Genomic DNA, 21540 nt, shown 5'->3' with positions numbered 1-21540 from the left:
ACATGCCATGAGAGATCAAACTGCTTCTTGGATCACAGTATCCCGATCACAGTGTCCCGAATAGAGGTAAGAAACTTCAATTTTCTTTGCAGCAAACTTATGGTGCTTTAATTAGTCATAAAGAATAAAGTATTATTATGATCATTCTTAGATGTTATTGTTTTGATCAATGAATTGAGTACAAGTGGTAGTAGATTAGTGACATGAAAGACGTGATTTTTATGTCTGATAATGCATATCTTATGCTTATGATATGAATAATTGGACAGTAAGTGATACAGAGTGATTTGCTAGTTCGTAAACTACTAAATACAATTCGGATTCTAGGCTTTGTGTCACCTGATTGCATCATCTGCAGTAGGTAATTAACTTACTTGAAGGCTGTAAATTTAAAACCTGATCATGGAAATATCATAGTTATGAGAAAATATTGTGCTTGTGCGTATGAAATAAAATAACTTTTCTGGAACATAATCCACGAAATGCATGTTACTTGAGTCTTAGATGATGTTATGCTTCGATCAGTGATTTCATGAAAACTATGTCTGCTAGGTACTGTTGTGGTCTTGATAACACTTATCAGGGATTATAGGCTGTGTATTTCCTGTGTATTTAGATTTTTTTGGATTTCTAAATTTATTAAGGGAAGTAGATGGGGTAATGTTTCTTACTCTGCAAAGTAGTTGCCAGAAGTCGTCTGCTATGATGAACTTCCAATGGAATTGTGTGAAGGTGATATTTTTGAAATATGTTAGCGTAGTACTGATTCATTAAGGAACCACGTCTTCTTGTCAATTTGCTACTTCAAATTTTCATAGACGAAGGCCTTCTAAGAATGCTGTTACTTCAGCTACTGCAAGTTTGAAGAGGGGAAATGTAAGTGCTTCTGTTGCTTCACAACCAAACCCCCACTGTGCGAAATGAAGGAGGAGCAGTTGTTAGCCGTGCCGATTCTCAGACTTAAGCAACTGCAAGCATCAATGCAGCTGCAAATGTGGACTCTCGTACTCTCAGCAGTAGTTTCAGCATGTGGTTCTGAGTAATGCTTCAAAATTGTCTCTTTTGTAATAGTCAGATAGAACTGAAAGCTATGCTATAGCATATGAACTCCTATTTTTGTTATTCAACTATCATAGCACATGTCGCCTTTTGTTGAGGGGAGCTTTGTGGTTTTAATTCCAATAATCTGCCAACTCATGGTCTTTGTGATAGTTTTTTTTTTTTTTAACGTAAACGATCAACTTTCATTGATAGCATAAAAAGTGTGCACCAGCAAAATTTTGCAGGTCAAGTGCCAAAACTAGCACAGTCAACAAAGTAATCTCTATCTATTTACACTGTACAAAGATTTCCGCAAAAAACTCCAGCTCAAACTGATTACCCAATTCTCCTTAGAGTTTAAAACATTTCGCCTAGTCACAACATAACTTCTTATCTCCTGCATTACTCTGGCAATGAGTATATCTGCTTCCCTCACTTTGTTGCAGAAAATTCGAGAGTTTCTTTCGTTCCAAGGATGATACACCACAGCTCCAAGAGCAAGTTTCATAATAACTAGACTAAATGTATTCCTCTTCAAATGATGAATCAGCCACTGAACATGGTTCGCCATATCGGTATCGGCCGAGTCGTATCTGGAACGGAAGGAACCGGTACGATACCGATCCCCGAATCACGGATATCACCATATCCGCGACGACTCGCTCTGACTCGACTGATATTGACCGATTCGAATCCGTGATACATGATATCGGTCGATATGTCCGAGTCAACTCGGAGTCGACTCCGATATTTTTTTAAATTGTGTCTTTTTCAATATTTTCTAATTTTAGTAATTTTTTCAAAATTTTTGGAATCTTTAATGTGTTATAATGTTCATATCACCCGATATTCAACCGATATGCCGCGACGGATGTGGAACAACTGAGACCGCGACGCGACCGCGACCCGCGATGGCGAACCATGCCACTGAATCTCAGTCTGCCAAGCATATGTGGATCGGTATATCAGGCAAGCTTCTTGTATTCTGGTCCAAAAATAAGCAGAGTAAGCACACTCAAAGAAGAGATGATCAGCAGTTTCAACCCCTGTACTGCAAAACATACGCCTGTCATCATCCACTACTCCCCATCTTTGTAAACGACTTTTGGTATTAAGTCTATTCCTGCACAGCATCCATGAAATAAAAGCATGTTTAGGAATATGTCCATTGAACCAGACCAAGTGATGCCAATCAACATCAGCTGTCACAGGCCTCAGTATCTCAACAGCAGATTTGACAGTGAAAATCCCATATTCACTAGCTTTCTATCTTCCTAGTTAGAAGGATCCAATTATGCAGTACTAGAGTTAGATGGTGTTTTGTGCATGCTTGGATTGTAATCTTAAGATAAGAATGTTATGGTATTGAATTCTAGATTGCATTATCTATTATCTATTCGCTTCTGTGGGCTCGTGTGTTAGTTCTATTTTGCACTTGCTTTTCATGCATGACTCGTTTGGCTTCGATATTCTGGATGGAAGAGTCTGCTTTTCTTTCAGAAGGATTATACATGACCAATCCTTTCTTGAATGATATATTTTATACATAAATTGCATCCTTTAAATTCAACCTATATTGGTTTCCTTTCTGGTGATCAATGATTATATTGATTCAAAATGGCTGATACAGGTGTTAGATCACTTCAAATCCTACAGGATACAGCTATTGAATCTCCATAGAAATTTGTCTTTCGAATTCTCTATTTCTGGTGCTTTTATCTGTTAAATTAGCACGAACTTTAGTCTTTAGAGCTTCTAGTCATCTTAACAGGGCTGGTGTAACTGCTAGAAATGCCATGAATTTCACATACATCCCAGCCTTTTGCTTTTTACATTCTAAATTTTAATTAGAATATAAAATTTTTAAAGCAAATTACTCCGAGAAATGCAAAGGGCATTTATTGTACAAAAAAAAATTCAAATAAAGGAAGTAAGTGAAATTTTCAAAAGTTTAAGGAAGGCAAATGAGACAAGTGAAATTGTCAAAAACCTTTCTCAAGATTTTTAAAATTATACCTTATTATTATTATTGTCGTTGTTGTTATTATTATTTGCTGCTTAATATAGCAAAGGCTTAACTTTTGTTCTAATTTTCCTGAATTAAGCTATATTCTTGGAAAATTATTTTCCAAAAAAAAATTTTGAACTACACCTAAAAATTCAGGCACCTCCCCACTAGTTTCTAGAGTCAAATGGCAACCTTGCAAGAACTTCAAAGAGAAAGCTGCCTTTCGTGACATTACAAATTTCTTGACAAAATATTTACAATACAAGAACCCAAGATGCTTGAACAGCTTGGGGTCAAGAAAGAAAGCAAGCAATCAATGCTTCACAGGATAAACAAATGGGATATAACATTACGAAGCAATAATTCATCTGGAAAAGAAAGAAGTAAATCAAGGAGTGACATATAATAAGAATGCAACTATCTATAAAACATGAACAAGAATTGTCCAAAGATAAATCTCTCTCATCAATGAGCTAACTTTGATTCTCAAAAGAAACCATATACACAATGATGTCAAGTACAACCCTGAAAAAAAAAACAGCCGGGCTAGTTTTACTTAACCTTCATTGACTTGTACCAACGACTGTCCCTCGTCCAATATTGGTCTGATATTCTTCTCCCTATAGAATATAAAGAGACTAATGGAATGAAAAACAGCAAGAAAAAAGTAGAAAACCCCCATTACAACGGATATCAAGACCAGCCCTACAAATACTACGAAGGCAATCTTGTCATCATGTTGGATAGGTTCCGAATGAACAAATTTCGACAAAGTGTTCTCCATATGTTTCCCGAAAAAGATGGCTGGTATAAGTATATATGCAAAGCCTACAGCAGCCATGCAAAAAATAAAGCCAAACCCTCTAGGGCGGTCGTCCTCTTCCTTCTCCACCTCCTCCTCCTCCGGCCGCAGGTTAGTTCTCCTACTAGGCATAACTATGAAGGGATCGGTTGAGAAAATTGGGATTTGTACGTACGATTTTGAGACGATTGAATTTCAGATATTCACCGATAAGTGTTTGGTGTACGTGGACAATCCTAGTCCAAGATAAATTTGTTGTACTGTTTGGAGATAAATTTGTTGTTGATTTGATTTGGTTAAGGAATCTGATTGGATTGTATGATGGATGAAGTCAAATGTTGGTTTTGACTACGTAACTGAATTGGTAGCAAAACTGGCATACGTCGCATTTGTTTTTTTCCCAAGGGAAAATCGCTCAAAATATTCTTCATATTTTGTAAAATAATTTTTTTTATGTCTTATTTTTAAAAATATAATTTTCATCCTTTATAAATTCACATTAGTCAATTTTAGTCCCTATTTAGGTTTTTGACTAATTTTTTATCGGAATCCATCACGTATCTTACACATGATCATTTTTTAGGAGTAAAATTGTCAAACACATTTCATATAATCTGATTCATAGTCCCTCACATTTTACAAAATGAATTTTTTCATTTCTCACATTTCACAAAATAAATTTTTTCATCCCTCACATTTTACAAAATGAAAATTTTCATCCCTCATTGATCGTGCGTATGATAGTCTTTTCTTATTTTTGAAAACTCATGTATATGTCTATTTAATTTCACCTGAATAATACAAATAACATATAATTTATTTCAATTTAATTTCACCTGAATAAACTAATTGTAGTTAAAGATGGAATCAAATACAGATATATTATATGCTATTCATATTGTTCAGGTGAAATCAAATAGATATATACATGAGTTTAACAAAAAAAAAAAAAGAAACTATTTGGACACGTGATCAATGAAGGATGAAAAAATTCATTTTGTGAAATGTGAAAGATGAAAAAATTCATCTTTTGAAATATGAGGGACGAAAAAATTCTTTTTTGTAAAATGTGAGGGACGAAAAAATCAAATTATGTGAAATTTGATTTAACAATTTTGTTCCTAAAAATAATCACGTGCAAGGCACGTGGTAGATTCTAGCAAAAAACTAGTCGAAAATCTAGGTTGGGACCAAACTTGATCAATGTGAATTTGTAAGGGACGTAAAATTATACTTTTAAAAGTAAAGGACGAAAAAAGTCATTTTGCAAAATGTGAGGGACGTTTTGAACGATTTTCCTTTTTTCTAATTAGTTTTCGGTAATCTATAAATATATATATATAAGTAATTATTTTAATTAGAATTGTTTCTCAGTCCTACGTGGCATGCCTAATTGAAGAGAATTAACGGGTTATGGGTCATTTGGGTTTTACCCATATTGAATATTATATTATATGTTTAAAAATTATCCCTAATTTTAAAATAACTAATCTTATCTTAATGATATCTAAAATAACTTTAAAACTAACTAATCTCATCTTAATGCTTTCTATGCAAAATGTGAGGGACGTTTTGAACGATTTTCCTTTTTTCTAATTAGTTTTCGGTAATCTATAAATATATATATATAAGTAATTATTTTAATTAGAATTGTTTCTCAGTCCTACGTGGCATGCCTAATTGAAGAGAATTAACGGGTTATGGGTCATTTGGGTTTTACCCATATTGAATATTATATTATATGTTTAAAAATTATCCCTAATTTTAAAATAACTAATCTTATCTTAATGATATCTAAAATAACTTTAAAACTAACTAATCTCATCTTAATGCTTTCTATGAAATTCTTACATAGAACTATAGTAAAACCTGCTTCAAATCACGATTATTAAAATCTTATATATTCCATAAATTACTTCCTTTCACCACCATATCATTGATTAGTATTCAAATTGTTCATCACCTCTTCCCTTAATTTTGAAATAACTTAGTACAAAAAAAAAAGAATTAATTGTTACACCAACGGATTTACCAATATTGTTGAAAATTAAATATTTATTGATTGAAAAAAAAAATTGGATTGCTGGATCTTTTCTACTTAATTAAATGTGAATATATAGTTCTAGATTTATGGTCATTATAAAAATTTAAATTATCTAAAAGAATATTTATAAAAAAAATAATATCTACCAAGTTTTTGATATGTGATACATTGTTTAATATACCCTATCACATTATAGTGAAAGTATGTAAACAAATTTTTAAAAATTAGAAAATAATTGAACATTTAGAATACATTAATTTTTTTAAGTTAATAAGTATGGACATGTAGAATTGTTGTTAATTTTCATATTTAAATTATTCATAGTTGTATAAATTCACAATAAATAAGAAAAGAAACTGTGCTAAGACATGGGGCAAAATTCTAGTTAAAGGTTAAATGCACAAAACCTGCCTACGATTCTATGTGATTTGCCCTTTACGTTACTTTTGCTGCACTTTTCCTTTATTGATGGTTAGAAAATGTCTGAAATTCCAATTTTCCCTTTATTTTTATTTTTCTACACTTTTATTCATTTCCCCAGTTTCCCTACCACATTTGCAAAATGTTCCCCCCCTTTTTTTTTTTTCTCTTCTGGGTAAATAAGGAACTAAGCTCCAAAATATCACACTTCTATCTTGAACAAAATGTCCCAAGGCTCAATAGATTTGAAGCATTGCTCATGTTCAAGATGTTCCTCCTCAAATGATGAACATATGTCAATCGTAGGATGTGAAAATAATATTAAAAAAAACTCTATTTTATGATGTTGACAATCTATTTTTGAGATCTGAAATCTAGAGGAATGTTTCATTATCTTGTTACTATAATAGTCTTTCATGTATAGTTTTCGCAGAATTAAATCAAGTAAGAAAAAATTTAATGTTTTTCTGACCTGTATAACTATTAAACTTCGACATCTTAGAAAACTCGTCACAAGATTTTCACGCATTCTACGTGCATTGGAATGCCTAATATTGCACAGTTTCTGTTTGTGTTGTATCTGGTGCTTTTCAAACTTCAGAATTTCTTTGTCAATACGTTTTTCAATAACGTATAATAAATCGCGTGCAATCCACAAACTGCTAGTTTATGAATTGTTGTAAACATTATCCTAATCATGATTATGTTTTGGAATTTGACAAACAAAATTAGGAGATTATTCATGACCTAAACAAAATTGCGCTGTGTACAAACCAATAATTTTTCTGTTTGAGCATATTTTGGTCACTCAAAAAGTTTTTGTACACAAAATCTTCTGTGAGACTAAAAAGCACTAAAAACAAAACACACACTCTAATTACTCCAGAATTTTTTTGTGTAAGACTTTTTTGTGAGACGGGACTAGAGGTATCAGTTCACATAAACATGTATGCAACAAACTGAATAAGCCCCAAGTGCTCCAGATAATCCTGTCCTCCACAAAGGAATATATAGATTAAGCTGTTCAAAGCAGCAATTTGCTTAATGAAAAGCAAAAACTGGTTCCATCGACAAGTTTACATGTGGGCATGTAAAGAATAATCATCTCTATACAATTAATCCTCGTTCCTGAATATAACCACTAATCAACATAATCATCTCTACTGACTAAATCCTAATCGCGCTTGATATTCTATCAGGATTACTGGTCTCCGTTGCCTTGATTGCCATGGGAGCCCACCTCCCCACGAATGCGCTTCTGCAGATGCTCCAAGCTAGCCACGCGTTGCATTGAGGATGTTCTTCCTATCTTGTTCGCGGAAGCTGCTGTTGTTGCAGGATTCTGGCACACATTGTTATCAATGGAAGGAATTTCTAACATACCATTTTGGATTCTTGGACTGTGAGCAGGGAGATGATTACCCGATGGGGCTTGATAATAATGGTGCTGTGAATCATCTTGGATGGGAACAGCAGCATCAGTCGATGTGTCTGACGGACTAGCAGCAAATGATGGCAGGGAAATAGTGGATATCTCTGACATAGCTTGGAACAATGGACTCAAGCCGGTAACCCTTTTAACAGTTTCTTCAGCCATCTTCACCTGCGAAGAGAGACAAATGCAAGAACTCAACAGAACTCAAAGATTTGCTTAAAGCAGACTGCTTTTTTTTTATTGGATTTCGGTTTCTCATTCAGATTCTTATGTAAGAAGACTAAAATGTCTGTCATAGGTACAGAAGCCGTTACAGATTACCACTAGAACCTTTGGGGGATACAGTTACCTTTGCTCTTAATGTCTCAACATCAGCTTTTAGAACTCTATTATCAACAGCTGCTTCATTGTATTTCGTACTAATGTCGGTCAGGCGCTTTAACAAAGAAGAATTTTCAACTCTCAACTGAGAAACCTAGGAGAATAAACAGAGTATGTCAGAAGGTCTCTCAGAAAATCAACAGTTGCCAACAAAGAAACAATGACAGTAGCATGCCTGTGTCTCAAGCTCAGTCAAATGGGCCTGCTTTCTTCTTCTTGAGCGTCTAGCTGATTCTCTATTTGAAAGCATTCTGATGAACACTAGCTTAATTAACACAAGGAAACCAAACTGATATCTTCCTTTTCTATAGTTTGCATAATGGTATCAAAATTTCTCAGAATATAAGCATGGAAATTAGAAAGCACTGAAAAGTTTATCCAGGAGGGTCAACATTGAAAACTCAGATGTCAACAAGGAAAATTGGCATAGCATGCGGAATTTGTAAAGGCTGCTGAACTTTCAACTTACAGTCTTCTATTTCATAAATCTCAAGCAAGCTAGCCTCAAATCTAATGTTTTGGAGACTCAATTATGTATACAAACAAGAAAAGATGTTACACTGTCAGTCATCGCATTGGGACCACAAGCAGCAGTTAAAGCTTGCTTCTTTCTATGACAGGTGAGGAAGATAACTAAAACAACTACCCATACACTATTTAGACAATGCATTAAGTTAATACCATCAGCAACGCCTTGCTTGTTTCAGTTGGAACTAAACTCAGGCCCAATAAAAATGCTAGGTTCTCCATTACTCCCAACAGTTTATCTTCAGTTCACCACCACCACCAATGCTCCACGATAAGAGATTAATTAGAGAAAGCATATTAAAAGGTGGATGAGGAGACACCTAAGAGGTCAAAGGTAAACCAAATGTCTTCCCAATCATCAAATTTCGATTGCTTCCTCCTTTTTTTGTCATTCTCAAACTCAATTTTAACCCATGTAATTTTGTTCATTTCAGAGTTGCCTACCTCGTATTGATGGCAACTATGGCAGAACCAATTCAAATCCATGAAAAGGATCACTGCAGATCACTTATTGTTAGTTAACTGATGAAACTTTTCCAAAGTGTGGATTTACACAAATAGAGGATTTGTGCAATTTATCAGAAATAAGTTGCATTATAACCAAATGCAAATAACTTAGTAGATAACCAGCACAGAAAACTAAAGCATTCAGCTCAAAACAACAGCTAATCAGTAGCAATCTATGGACTTTCACCCAGAAGCAATAAAAAATGGAGGTACAACTTAAAAGGGATCCAAATAGGAACCACATCACTTGCCAAAATGTAATAAAGCAGAAAGTCCAATCAAGCAGTAGAAGATGAAATGAAGCTATTCCAAAATATCTCCTCTGGAAATTAGAATGAAAACTAATTAGCGAGATTTTACAGGCTCACCCTACTGGAAGGAGTGGATTACCTTCTCATTCGTTTTGCATCAGCTGGATCCATATTTTCAGTTACCTCTATTTCTTCTTCACCTTCGTCTTCATCTGACTCCTCTCTGGAAGAACCACTTGTGGTTGACCTCATCTGGATCCCAGATTTCTTCTGCAGTGCAGGCAATGAAGGTATTCCAAGTGGCCCCCCAACATCCTTGTCTTGTCCTTTGACAGGATCAGGCCCAACTCCTATTTACAATAGTAGGGAGAAATGATTGTCATTTAAATGATTACCCATTTGTACCTCACAATACCTTTTACACTGAGCTCCTAAAATGGATGCTGCCAATAAGATAAACGCATATATTGATTATTTGTGCATTCTGGTGCAGCAGTTCTATATTAAGTTACTTATTTGCTAAAGCAGCAACTTTATTTGCCACACTGTACCCAACTCCCAAGATAAGAAGAAAAAGGATTCAAAATTTAAAAAAAAAAAAAAAGACAAAATGGAAAAAGGAGTATTTTAGGTGACCATTTAATATACTTCCACAAAAACCACTGCAACTCAAGTTGTTCTAATTCGAATCTAAAGACTGAGTGCCCGAAAGACAAAGGAAAAAAAAAAAAAAAAAAAAAAAAAAAAATCATGAGACACAAATTGGCATGTGCGGAATTTCTAAATGAACATTTGCTGCTACAATCTGTTTTCAATATGATGATCAACTAATGACATATCTATCTTCTTGCCCTAAATTATTAAATAGAATTTATGATGTTTCCTGCAGTTCAATTCTGCTTCCTTTTTCCCCTCTGTTTAAATATTTCTTTTGTTTTCATTCTCTTTCATATTCCTGTATCTTCTATTCACTTGTGCTGCACCCAGCAGTACTGGATAACAGATAATTTCTCTTAACACATATTTGGATTAGGATTTTATCGTAGAGGTTACTTACAATGGACTCACTTTGAGGATTCAAAAGTTTAGGTTACCTAAATTTGAATTCTCTGATAACCCCTTGACTAACTTCAAAACCAATCCATTAACTTAGAACTTTGAACGAAGGTACTTGAAGTGAAACTACCATCTTGTTCAATGCAAGCATAACTGGACTTGTACCACCTTCTAACTTGATAGGCATGGTAATAACACCTCACCATATATCAGAATTAGTCAGTCACACCCTCCACTTTTTTCAGAGAGACGATCAGGTTCCTTTACAATTGCCAATTATCTACCCCAATCTCTTTTGATTAGTTTGGGCTATTATTGAACCTATCCTAGCCCAAGTCCAATGCACAACACTCAATCTTCATCTTTTAACATTCTATGCTCCCATGAAACATAGCATGGTCCATTACAGACATTCTTAAAGTTGTCATTAGCCATTAGTTTGACGTCTTCACACAGTTTTCATTGACATAGTCATTTTATCATACTAATGAACTTTACCTACTATTCCCTCAATAGCACATTAACAAGAACAATCTGAGACACGAATCAATAGATGATGTACATAATACGTTCTCATGATTCCTATATGCAACATATGGTCAAAAGTAAAGTATCTACCTAACACGAATCACTCCACTGATTGAACTCTAACTTTAATGCTTTGCTAGATAAGAGTCTTAACAATAAAATCAGTAAAATATTCAACTTTTCCACCATTAAAAATTATCAAAACTCTAACCTTTAGAAACAACTTGAGATGCTACTGGCGTCGTACTCGTACTGGATCCTTGCGATGCACTGTCAGGCAGCATGGCAGCAGATTCCCGAGGTTTCATATAGTTGGCCTATCCACATCATTGCCGCCAAAAAATAACAAAGTTAAAAAATATATCCTTCACATATTCACAGAAATTAGAATGAAAATACATAAAACTAGCAACGCAAAAAGAAGTGTCCAAATTCGCATGGTTTCAACAATAGCAATAAAAATAAAATGAAATAACTATCCTACATACCAGTTCTGAAGCCAAAAAAAAACTCAATCGGAAAAAGGCTATTGAACAAACTTTTATCCATTTTTCAAACTAATTCTGAGGGAAAAAAAAAACATGTAAAGCATTTCCTCCATCATTTCTACTACTAGTTTATTTGGTAGGAATTCGGAAAACAAAATAGCCAAATTAAAATGCAAAAGAAAGAGGAAAAGGGAAATGGAGCTTCCAATTTGGGAGAGACAAAACAAGTACCCTAGACAAAGCGACAGCGGCGCACGCCAAATCGAGTTTGCTTTTGAGGAAAGCCTGGTACTCTTCAGAATCAACGGGAATATTGGGCGGCACAGGACCTTCAAACGACGTCGTGGAAGCCACCTTGACTTCCAGATTATCACTACTATTATTAAGAATTTTATTTTTATTATCACTAGTTGCAGCATTTGAATCCCGATTGGAGATATTATCGTTGATCTCGACGACGTCGCTCTGGGGCCTAGGATTAGACGACGCCGGCTGCGGCTGGGGCTGCGGCGGAGATGGCGAATGATTGGTTGCGGAGGCTTCTTGGAGAAAGCGTTGAAAGGCCCATTCAGATGAGCTGCGGTTGATCATCTTCGATGAAGATGTGGTGTTATTGTTGTTAGCGGACGATGAGACCGAGCCCGACTCCTCCTCGTCGCCGCCGAGTCGAATCGGCATCGGAGGCGGCGACCAGAACTGGTCCGCAATGTCGTCCACTGAAAACACCCTATCCATTCTCTCCGGTCTTCTCTCTCCCTTCTTTCTTTTTGTTTTTCTTTTGTTCTTATTCTCTTTTCTCTTGCTTTATTCGTATAGTACTTGACTACTTATTATTAGTACTTATAAATAATTAAAGAAAAATAGCTAGAAAACAAAAAAGGAAATTGTGAAAGAAATTGGTAAGTCAAATTCATTTTTAGCAAGTAACCAAAAGATTTATAATAAATCTACAAGATTATATGACACTGGCGGCATATCATATATCTCTTTCAAATATTATCATAGGAATTTAATGCTCAATCTCAGCATTCAATGTGTATTTCTGAATAATCTTATTTTTCATTTATTTAACTATTTCATTTTAACAACTTCAATTTAGTCAAATTAGTTAACATTTATATATTTCGATGCAACAACAAAATGTTATCTATAACAAGTAGTTTTATTAGTTGGTTAATTGATCATATTTTATTCATGAAATGGCTTGGATTGGTATTAATCTAGATACGGCAAAATCATTCTATTAAATCGAATACCGTTTGGTTTACTATTTTTTGGATTTTTTTTTTAGAAAAATGCATTGTAATAATTACTATAGTAATTTGATGTAATTGAGATAAAAATATGTGATAAAAAAATATGTGAAAAGGACAAAAAAAATTCTTAGAAAACTGCCGTCCAAACAATAATCTTACACTACTGTTTGTTACACTAGGGTATTTGAGGGGTATTGGATGTTTGAAAAGAAATTTATATATCATGCATCCATAACCAAAACATAGTGATGTTGAACACAGATGAGTCTAAACACATAATTGAATATAAAAAAAAGAAATTTTTGAAATTTTAACCGCTTGTGTGAAAAAAAAAGTTTTACTATAAGAAGAAAAAAAATTTTAACCGCTTGAATATTCTTTATTTTGTTTGTTGTTTGACTAAGACTCTAAGGCTGTTTGAAAACCCAATTCAACAGTTAAATTCAATGAATTCAAATTTTAATACGGTCAAATGCATTTGATAATAGAAAATAAAACATTTAAATTAATTAACTAACACTGAATTATTTAGATAAAATTTGCTCCCAAAAAAAATAAGTTATAAGCTATTCGCTTATTATTTAATATAATATATACTCAAATGTATCAGATTTATTACTTAATAATTCAATAATTTAATGAATTCAAATTTCAATTTTCAGTTTTCAGAGTAAGTTTTATTAAACGTACTCTAACTCTGACAAAGAAAAAGGAGAAAGGAGAAAGAAGAAAGAGGAAACTTAAGAGAGCCAACTGAATGAGCTAGATCCTTGGGTCTTTATAAGGTTAAAATACACTATAGGTTATTAAATATTTTAATATTTTATCTTGTCCATTAAACTATTTTCTATATCACATAGGCCATTGAATACCTAAAAGTTAAGAATGGCAACAGGACGAGGGTGGGGTGGGGAATCCCCTCTCTGTCCTCCGTCTCATTGCCAAATACCTACCCCTGCCCTAGCTTCCCCTGCCCATCTCCTTCTATGGGTGCCCGGGGGAAAAGACAAAAATTCGATCATTTGATTGTTTGCTTTCACAAAAACTAACAAAAACTTAATGCAACTCAATTCACCAACAGAACCAAAAACCAGAATAGCAACATGAGTCATAAGTTAAGCATTTTTTTTCAAATGGTAACAGATTTCATTGCCAACAAAACCTTACAAAGTATTAGGGCAACTACTCCATCATGTCATTCCTAGATGCACTTAATGCAACTCAACCATTCCTAGTGATGTTGAACACAGATGAGTCTAAACACATAATTGAATATAAAAAAAGAAATTTTTGAAATTTTAACCGCTTGTGTGAAAAAAAAAGTTTTACTATAAGAAGATATGTGGTTTTCTGTGGATGGCGTGTGAAAGAGTCTGATTTTCTCTAATGCTTGGAAGAGGACATATGCCCTTTTTATCGTTTTATGATTATGATAAGGATTTTTTTTTCTTATTTCTAGAATACCTTCTCTTATGCTATATCTTTCCGCAAGGACCTTGAACCCAATAATCCGGTGTGAATGCTTAGAATTCAAGGAAACTGGACTGTCTGTCCTTGCTAATCTAAAATATCTTATGGACCTGTTCAACGAGTGTCTTATAAATATAAAATTAATCTTAATTAACGAGTGCCGTATAAATCTTATTGGTCTGTCTTATTGATCTTTCATTCCAAGCATTCATCAAGATGTATTTGAGATGTTAAATTTTTAGAAGTATAAAATTAATTAAAGAAAACTTATAAATCAAGGGAATTAATTATGGATAGTGTATAAATGTAATGAAAGATAAATTATTAGTGTGTATATACATAATAGGTTTAATGGAGTAAAAGTTTGTTAATGAGTGACCATTGGACACAAAACCCCATGTCCCATTAGTCAAATTTTTCCCAGTACGATTTCATTCAATAGATAATTCAACAAATAATGGGCATCAACATCCTAAAATTCATTTATTTCAAAACGCACGCATTCTAGATTTTTTGTTACTTTATTCCAAAAAGAGAGGAAGATAAAGACTTCTTGTTCTAGCTACATGTATGTGTATTGACGGAGAAGACTATAAGAAAAATCAAAACAAAAAGAATAAGAAATCCAAAAACGAAAAGTAGAAGGAGATAAGCCTAAAAGAGCTGAAGGATGCAACGATAAGATCACCTTATTAAATTGAGAATTTTTTTGCGGAATATGTCGGAGCAGTGGATGTACACAACTTACAAAATAGATTTACATATTTACTTTTACCGTCCTTTGGCAATAGGTTCATTTTCCTTGAATTAATTTAGTTTTTAATAAATGAAGATTGTTTGAATTAACATCGAGACATATCAATTAGGTAAATCCTGTGGGAAAAAATCTCTTTTTTTTTTTAATCCCTCCCCCCTCCCCCGATTCCCTCTCATTCCCAAACTGCCAGCGAGGGATCAACAGGGAAGAGACTAAAATCCCTTGCCCTGATGATTGGGACAAAAATCTTATGATACAATACAATATGAGTAAATCTTATATACACTAACGGCGTATACACTATCACGGTTGGATATAAGATACATATGTAAAATTTGAATTCAAATTCAAATTTGGATTATGTGTTATACATCTAATAATGAAGGTATATATACTATCAATGTATAGAAAATTAATCCATATAATATTTTATGTTATGAGAAGTTTTGGGTTCGAATTCTCTTACTTACACTATTGAAAAAATCTTATTTTATTACATAAAATCTCTCAATCATTAATTCCTTGCCTTAATAAGAATGGAAGCTGATAATTTCCAAAATATAATAGAATATTGCAAAATCTCAACCCAAAATATCTAACAACTGAGAAAGATTTGTTTTATCACTGCTCGAGCAATTTGCGTATCATTGTTGATGCGAATAGGCGACATTTTCTCCATCTCTCAATTCCACAAATTTCATTGGATAATTAGCGTCGAGAAGCGGCGGCCCAATTGTGGATAAACATAAAATTTGACCTACAAAATTTGTTGGCCCACTTTTACTTGTGGACCCAAAATGCTTTTCCAATTTAAAGAGGGTGGCATAAAGCTCCGTTTGTTTGTGGCTAATTCCTAATGCAATGTTACCTTGTTCATCATTATCATTAATTGGTCGAAATATTAGTAGTTCTTTAATGCCCACTCAGTCGAAACATCTTCAAAGGTGATGCAAACGTGGCCTATGATTTGAGAGATTCATTCAACTCTTATGGGTTATAGGATAGAGATGATTCAGTTAGATGGCCCAATGATATATGATATTTCATAAAAAATGTATCAACGAAAAGTGACTGACAATTACGACATTTCTAATCGATAAATATAAACATGAAAATTTTAAAATTAAGGAGACGAATCATATTTTAATTTATTTTTATCTGTTAAATTATATAGCATTTAATATAGGATTTTCCTTTTACAAAATAGTAAAATTCAGTATTTACAACATGTAGGTTCACTTTTTGCTTTAGAGCTAATGGATTGTATTCATAACAAAACGAAGTGGAGATTGCCTTGTCACTCGCTTGTTTGTACATGTTTGTTGCTAATATTTAATTGGGGAATGTGACTCTGCCTAATTGATGCCACGTATGCATTTACAACTAAGGTTTAGTGACTCCAATTTACAATAGTTCACATTACTTACTTCTAAAATTAATATTCTTTATTTTGTTTGTTGTTTGACTAAGACTCTAAGGCTTGTTTGAAAACCCAATTCAACATTTAAATTCAATGAATTCAAATTTTAATACGGTCAAATGCATTTGATAACATAAAATAAAACATTTGAATTAATTAACTAACACTGAATTATTTAGATAAAATTTGCTCCCAAAAAAATAAGTTATAAGCTATTCGCTTATTATTTAATATAATATATACTCAAATGTATCAGATTTAGTACTTAATAATTCAATAATTTAATGAATTCAAATTTCAATTTTCAGTTTTCAGAGTTAGTTTTATTAAACGTACTCTAACTCTGACAAAGAAAAAGTAGAAAGGAGAAAGAAGAAAGAGGAAACTTAAGAGAGCCAACTGAATGAGCTAGATCCTTGGGTCTTTATAAGGTTAAATACACTATAGGTTATTAAATATTTTAATATTTTATCTTGTCCATTAAACTATTTTCTATATCACATAGGCCATTGAATACCTAAAAGTTAAGAATGGCAACAGGACGAGGGTGGGGTGGGGAATCCCCTCTCTGTCCTCCGTCTCATTGCCAAATACCTACCCCTGCCCTAGCTTCCCCTGCCCATCTCCTCCTATGGGTGCTCGGGGGAAAAGACAAAAATTCGATCATTTGACTGTTTGCTTTCACAAAAACTAACAAAAACTTAATGCAACTCAATTCACCAACAGAACCAAAAACCAGAATAGCAACATGAGTCATAAGTTAAGCATTTTTTTTCAAATGGTAACAGATTTCATTGCCAACAAAATCTTACAAAGTATTAGGGCAACTACTCCATCATGTCATTCCTAGATGCACTTTTAAGCCAGAAAGGAAAGTCATCTTTCCAACTAACATCAAAACAACAATTTAAGGCATTACAGAGAAAGCAAATTCTAATTGACTCATGTGGCACAATTCAATTTGACTCAGTGATGTAACATTTCAAACTGATAGTCAAATTGAATAATTCCTAAATTAGTCAAATATAAAATTTACACAAGATTAATTACTTAATATTACACATAACTAATTGCTAGTTTATTTTAATTAGAATGAATTTATAATTAGTAGTTTTTATGTATAGTTATATATATATATATATAAATTAATTGAAGCAGGGACGAGGCTCACCCTATTTAAGGCGGGAAAAAATCCCCTCTCTCTGGCCAAACCCCAACCCCAACCCCATTTCTTCCCCCGCGGGGTGGGTTCCATTGTCATCGCTATGAAAAGTGCTTTGTTAAATACAATGTTTTGAAAATCAGACCAGATCGGGCGGTTCGACTGGTCAAACTGGCTATGCCTCTGGTCCGGTTCAATTAAAAAGCAAAGAATTAATTGAACCGGTCAAGAACCGGTAAATACTAGTAAAAATTGGGAGGTTCAACAGGTTTTTATTAAGTTTTTATTTTATAAAATAAATATTTTAGTTTTATTCAAAATTCTTAATACTAAAATGACTAAAAAATTATTAAACCTTTGAACTGGGGTTGAATCGATTGAACCGATCGAACCATAAATTAGAAGGTTTTCCGGCTCACTCTCCGGTCCAAGGTTAAAAACATTGGTTAAATATTACTATTAAACGGTTGGGAGTCAAGCCACGTAAAAGGCACGCCTATTCTAAAGGCACACTGAGGATATTTCACATAAAACCAATTGGCCCAAAATCAATTAACACATCTCCGGCCAACAAAGTTCGAAAGCAAATCTGTTAGCCTAATAAAAGGAGAAAATTGAAAGGTGCCAAGAAAACAACCTCCAAATATCCCAAATTGCCCATATGGCTTGAATTGCATACTTGAAACTTCATAGACACCCTAGAACCCAAAAGAATGTTTGCTATTTTTGTTGTTGATGAGGTAAGAGAATTGTGGAAGTTAATTTACATAGCTGGGGATTTAAGTATTTTTCTTTAATTGTTGAAGTCTATCCAAGTTCTTTCTTTGTGTGATTTTGAGATCTTTAGATTAAACGATTTGGGATTTCTAGGGAATTTTATAAAAGTCAGGCATGAATTTAGGAACTCAAGAGTCTCTACTAATAAGCCGCATCATCAATTTCAGGTTGGTGGTTTTTGATCAAAATGTTCCTCTCATACAGGATGTCTCTTGTCTAACATAATAGCTAGATATAACGAAATGGTCTAGATGAAATTTAGTGGATTTTTAGCATGAAAAATTATTGAACATGTGAAATTTTTTTTGAAAATTATGGATTCGTATGGATTAAGTGTTTTGAAAAACTTTATTGTAATTTCGTATATTGAAAACTTTCATTGTAGATGTGTTTTGAGGAAATTTTTATAATTTAAAACTTTGTTTGATATTTTTAAATTTTTTTATCCTCCCTTCCTCAACCACCTACCACCACACTCCTCTAACCCTTACACCTCGTTTCCCGTTCACTACCAATACCTGAGATCAACTCCCCTTCCCCCTTTCCTCCCTCATCCTCTTCCCCCTCCCTCCTCGTCTACCTCTTCCCGTCACTCTTCTGTACCAAAAGGGGAGGGAAGGATTGGAGGGGCAAACAAAATCCCAATTAACATGGTGTTTTTTTAAAAAAAAATTTTTGGTTGAGCCGTAGGGGAAGTTCCTTTGAATTCTATCTAGCTCATCGCATAAAGAAGCAGGAAGAGGTGTTGCTTGACCATTGTCCTATTCCATTAGTAAGGCCTTGTTTAATAACCTAATTCAGTATTTAAATTTAATAGATTCATATCTTAACATGTTCAAAAGCATTTGATAACAAAAAAAAAATTGAATATCGAAATTAATTAAGTGGCACTAAATTTTCTAGGCAAAATTTGCTCCAAAATATAAATGATAAAGTATTTACTTATCAATTAGTGTGTTATATAGTTAAATGTATCCAGTGGCGGAGCTAGGAATTAACTTTGGGGGGGACGAGCAATGAAAGTAAAATATATTTTCAAAAAAAATAATGTGAACATATATACCACAAGATTAGAAACAACCTTATATAGAATGAAAATTACTTATACGCTTCACATATACAAAAATATCATCATATTTACAAATCTATTTGACTGTGTGGGACATATGAAATTGTGCACGGCGACTTTTAATTTTATCAAAGTCATCAATGATTGAATTTATATCAAAAGTTCTAGCAATTTCTTTCTCAATATACATTATCATAGAGTTAGCAAGAAAGTCTTCCTCCATCCTAGAATGCAAACAAGTCTTGATCATTTTCATAGCAGAAAATGCACGCTCTGTTGTAGTTGTTGAAACAGGAAGAGTCAAAATAAGACGAATCAACCTATCAATAAGAGTATAGCACATTGACTTTCTTGTCTTTGCTAACACTTGGCACAACTCCTGAAGTGATGACAAATTTTGAAGCTGAGAATTACAGGAAAACTCAATCTGGAAAAGCTCTAATTGAGTTCTTAAGTGTAACTTCTCTTGATTTGTGAAGTTAGCTGAATAAAACTTGTTTGCAAGTTGACAAATTCGTTCAATATTGAAAGCCTGAAAATTATCTTTGGGGTGCAATGCTGAACTAAGAATAAGCAACTCTATTACATCTTCCTTAAACCTATTCTTCATTTCAAGTATTTGAGAATCAACCGTTGCCAAAAACACATCAATCCTGTAGTGTAATTGGATCATTTTGTTTTCGAATTCTTCCTCGACCTGCTTTATAAATGACATTCATATCAGGCATCTCTATATTTCGTGCATCTCAAAATGTCTTTACATTGGTGAACAATTCATTCCATCCATTATCTCTGTAACTTTGAAGTCGATCCTTAGTTACTAAAACCAATTTAAGGGCATTCAAAATATCTTGAGATTTGCATTGTAAAGCTTGAGAAAGTACTTGTGCAAATCCTAAAATGTCCCTCATCATATGCATAACAAAAACAAAATCAAAGGATGCTATGAAATCGTAAACTCTGTGAGCTTCACTTCTTTGAGTTGATGTATTTCCATAATTGATAACATCAATTAGGACAGAGCAAATGTCTTCATATTCTGTGAATAAGCTACAGATACAACTAAAATGAGACCCCATCTTGTAGTCCCTGGCCGTTATAAGGTACCAATCTGATTCTGACCCCTACCAGTCTCAAGTTCATCTATAGCAATCAATTCAGCAATTCTAAGCAGCTCGGGCAACTCTCAGTTGGTCCACACGTTTGCAAGAAGATGAAATTAAATTTATAAGAAGAGATAAGTATGTAAAGAATTGTTTCACAGGAATTACCTCTTGAGATGTTGCTACCAATGTTAATTGCAGTCGATGAGCAAAACAGTGAATATAATATGCATAGGGGCACTCCTGAATAAATAATGCTTGCAGTCCATTCCATTCTCCATGCATGTTACTAGCTCCATCATATCCTTGGCCACGAATGTTTTGCACACTAAGATTATGGCGAGAAAGGACATCACATATCTCCTTCTTCAAAGTCAAGGAATTGGTTTCGTGCGCATGAACAATGTCAAAAAATCTCTCTCGAATATAGCCTTGCTTGTCCACAAATCTAAGAACAATAGCCATTTGCTCTCCTTTTGATCTATCTTGAGCCTCATCAACAAGTATAGAAAATTTTGAATCACTAATCTCCTCTCGAATATACTATTGTATCTTGCTCGACCAAATGGACAATATCTCCTTTTGGATCGTAGGAGAAGTATAAGATGCATTTCGAGGAGCATTATCAAGGACCACAGCAGCCACTTTTTAATTATAAGAAGACACATGCTTGATCAACTCAATAAAATTACCTCGATTGTTAGAATCTAAACTTTCATCATGACCCCTAAAAGCCACCGCTTGAAATGCACACCATTTTGCAGCATCTATGGAAACTTGAAGTTACAACCGATTTTTTGCAACCTGCTCAGAATTTTGCTTCTCAATAATTTTATCAAGATGTTGCAATAAGTTTCCCAAATCATGATAGCATTGCATTGCCACTTTGTGTGATGAGTTAGGATCTTTTCCAATGTGATTTAAAAAAGCACAATTTTTTCCATCATTTACCTTCTTCCATGATCTAAATCCACTAGTTGTGAAGGCCATTGATCCAAAATGGTCCGTTGGCTTGGAAAAAAGTGAGCAAGGAAGAC

General features: G+C 33.7%; 3 protein-coding genes across 4 annotated transcripts; all 3 read right to left on the bottom strand.

The window, feature by feature from the left end:
• Positions 1-1970: 1970 nt before the first annotated feature.
• On the bottom strand, positions 1971-4098 carry LOC113762321. The gene is made up of 2 exons (XM_027305714.1): positions 3611-4098; positions 1971-2164 (listed from the first exon to the last, which is right to left on the bottom strand). The coding sequence occupies exons 1-2, from the start codon at positions 3981-3983 to the stop codon at positions 2121-2123; spliced, it is 417 nt and encodes a 138-aa protein (XP_027161515.1). The 5' UTR covers positions 3984-4098; the 3' UTR covers positions 1971-2120.
• Positions 4099-7290: 3192 nt separating this feature from the next.
• On the bottom strand, positions 7291-12272 carry LOC113761954 (light-inducible protein CPRF2). Of its 2 annotated transcripts, XM_027305160.1 has the most exons (7): positions 11721-12272; positions 11213-11318; positions 9557-9767; positions 8307-8382; positions 8100-8225; positions 7738-7918; positions 7291-7657 (listed from the first exon to the last, which is right to left on the bottom strand). In XM_027305160.1, the coding sequence occupies exons 1-7, from the start codon at positions 12222-12224 to the stop codon at positions 7590-7592; spliced, it is 1272 nt and encodes a 423-aa protein (XP_027160961.1). In that variant the 5' UTR covers positions 12225-12272; the 3' UTR covers positions 7291-7589. The 2 variants fall into 2 exon arrangements, with proteins under 2 accessions (XP_027160961.1, XP_027160960.1); XM_027305159.1 differs by having other exon boundaries at positions 7291-7918.
• A 7204-nt stretch (positions 12273-19476) lies between these two features.
• LOC113760013 (zinc finger MYM-type protein 1-like) lies at positions 19477-20968 on the bottom strand. The gene is made up of 3 exons (XM_027302592.1): positions 20672-20968; positions 20285-20524; positions 19477-20097 (listed from the first exon to the last, which is right to left on the bottom strand). The coding sequence occupies exons 1-3, from the start codon at positions 20966-20968 to the stop codon at positions 19477-19479; spliced, it is 1158 nt and encodes a 385-aa protein (XP_027158393.1).
• Positions 20969-21540: the final 572 nt, after the last annotated feature.

The sequence above is a fragment of the Coffea eugenioides genome, chromosome 2 (genome assembly GCF_003713205.1).
Source record: "Coffea eugenioides isolate CCC68of chromosome 2, Ceug_1.0, whole genome shotgun sequence".
NCBI lineage: Eukaryota > Viridiplantae > Streptophyta > Magnoliopsida > Gentianales > Rubiaceae > Coffea > Coffea eugenioides.
The sequence above is the reverse complement of the archived record's forward strand: the minus strand, read 5'-3'. Positions and strand labels throughout refer to the sequence as shown.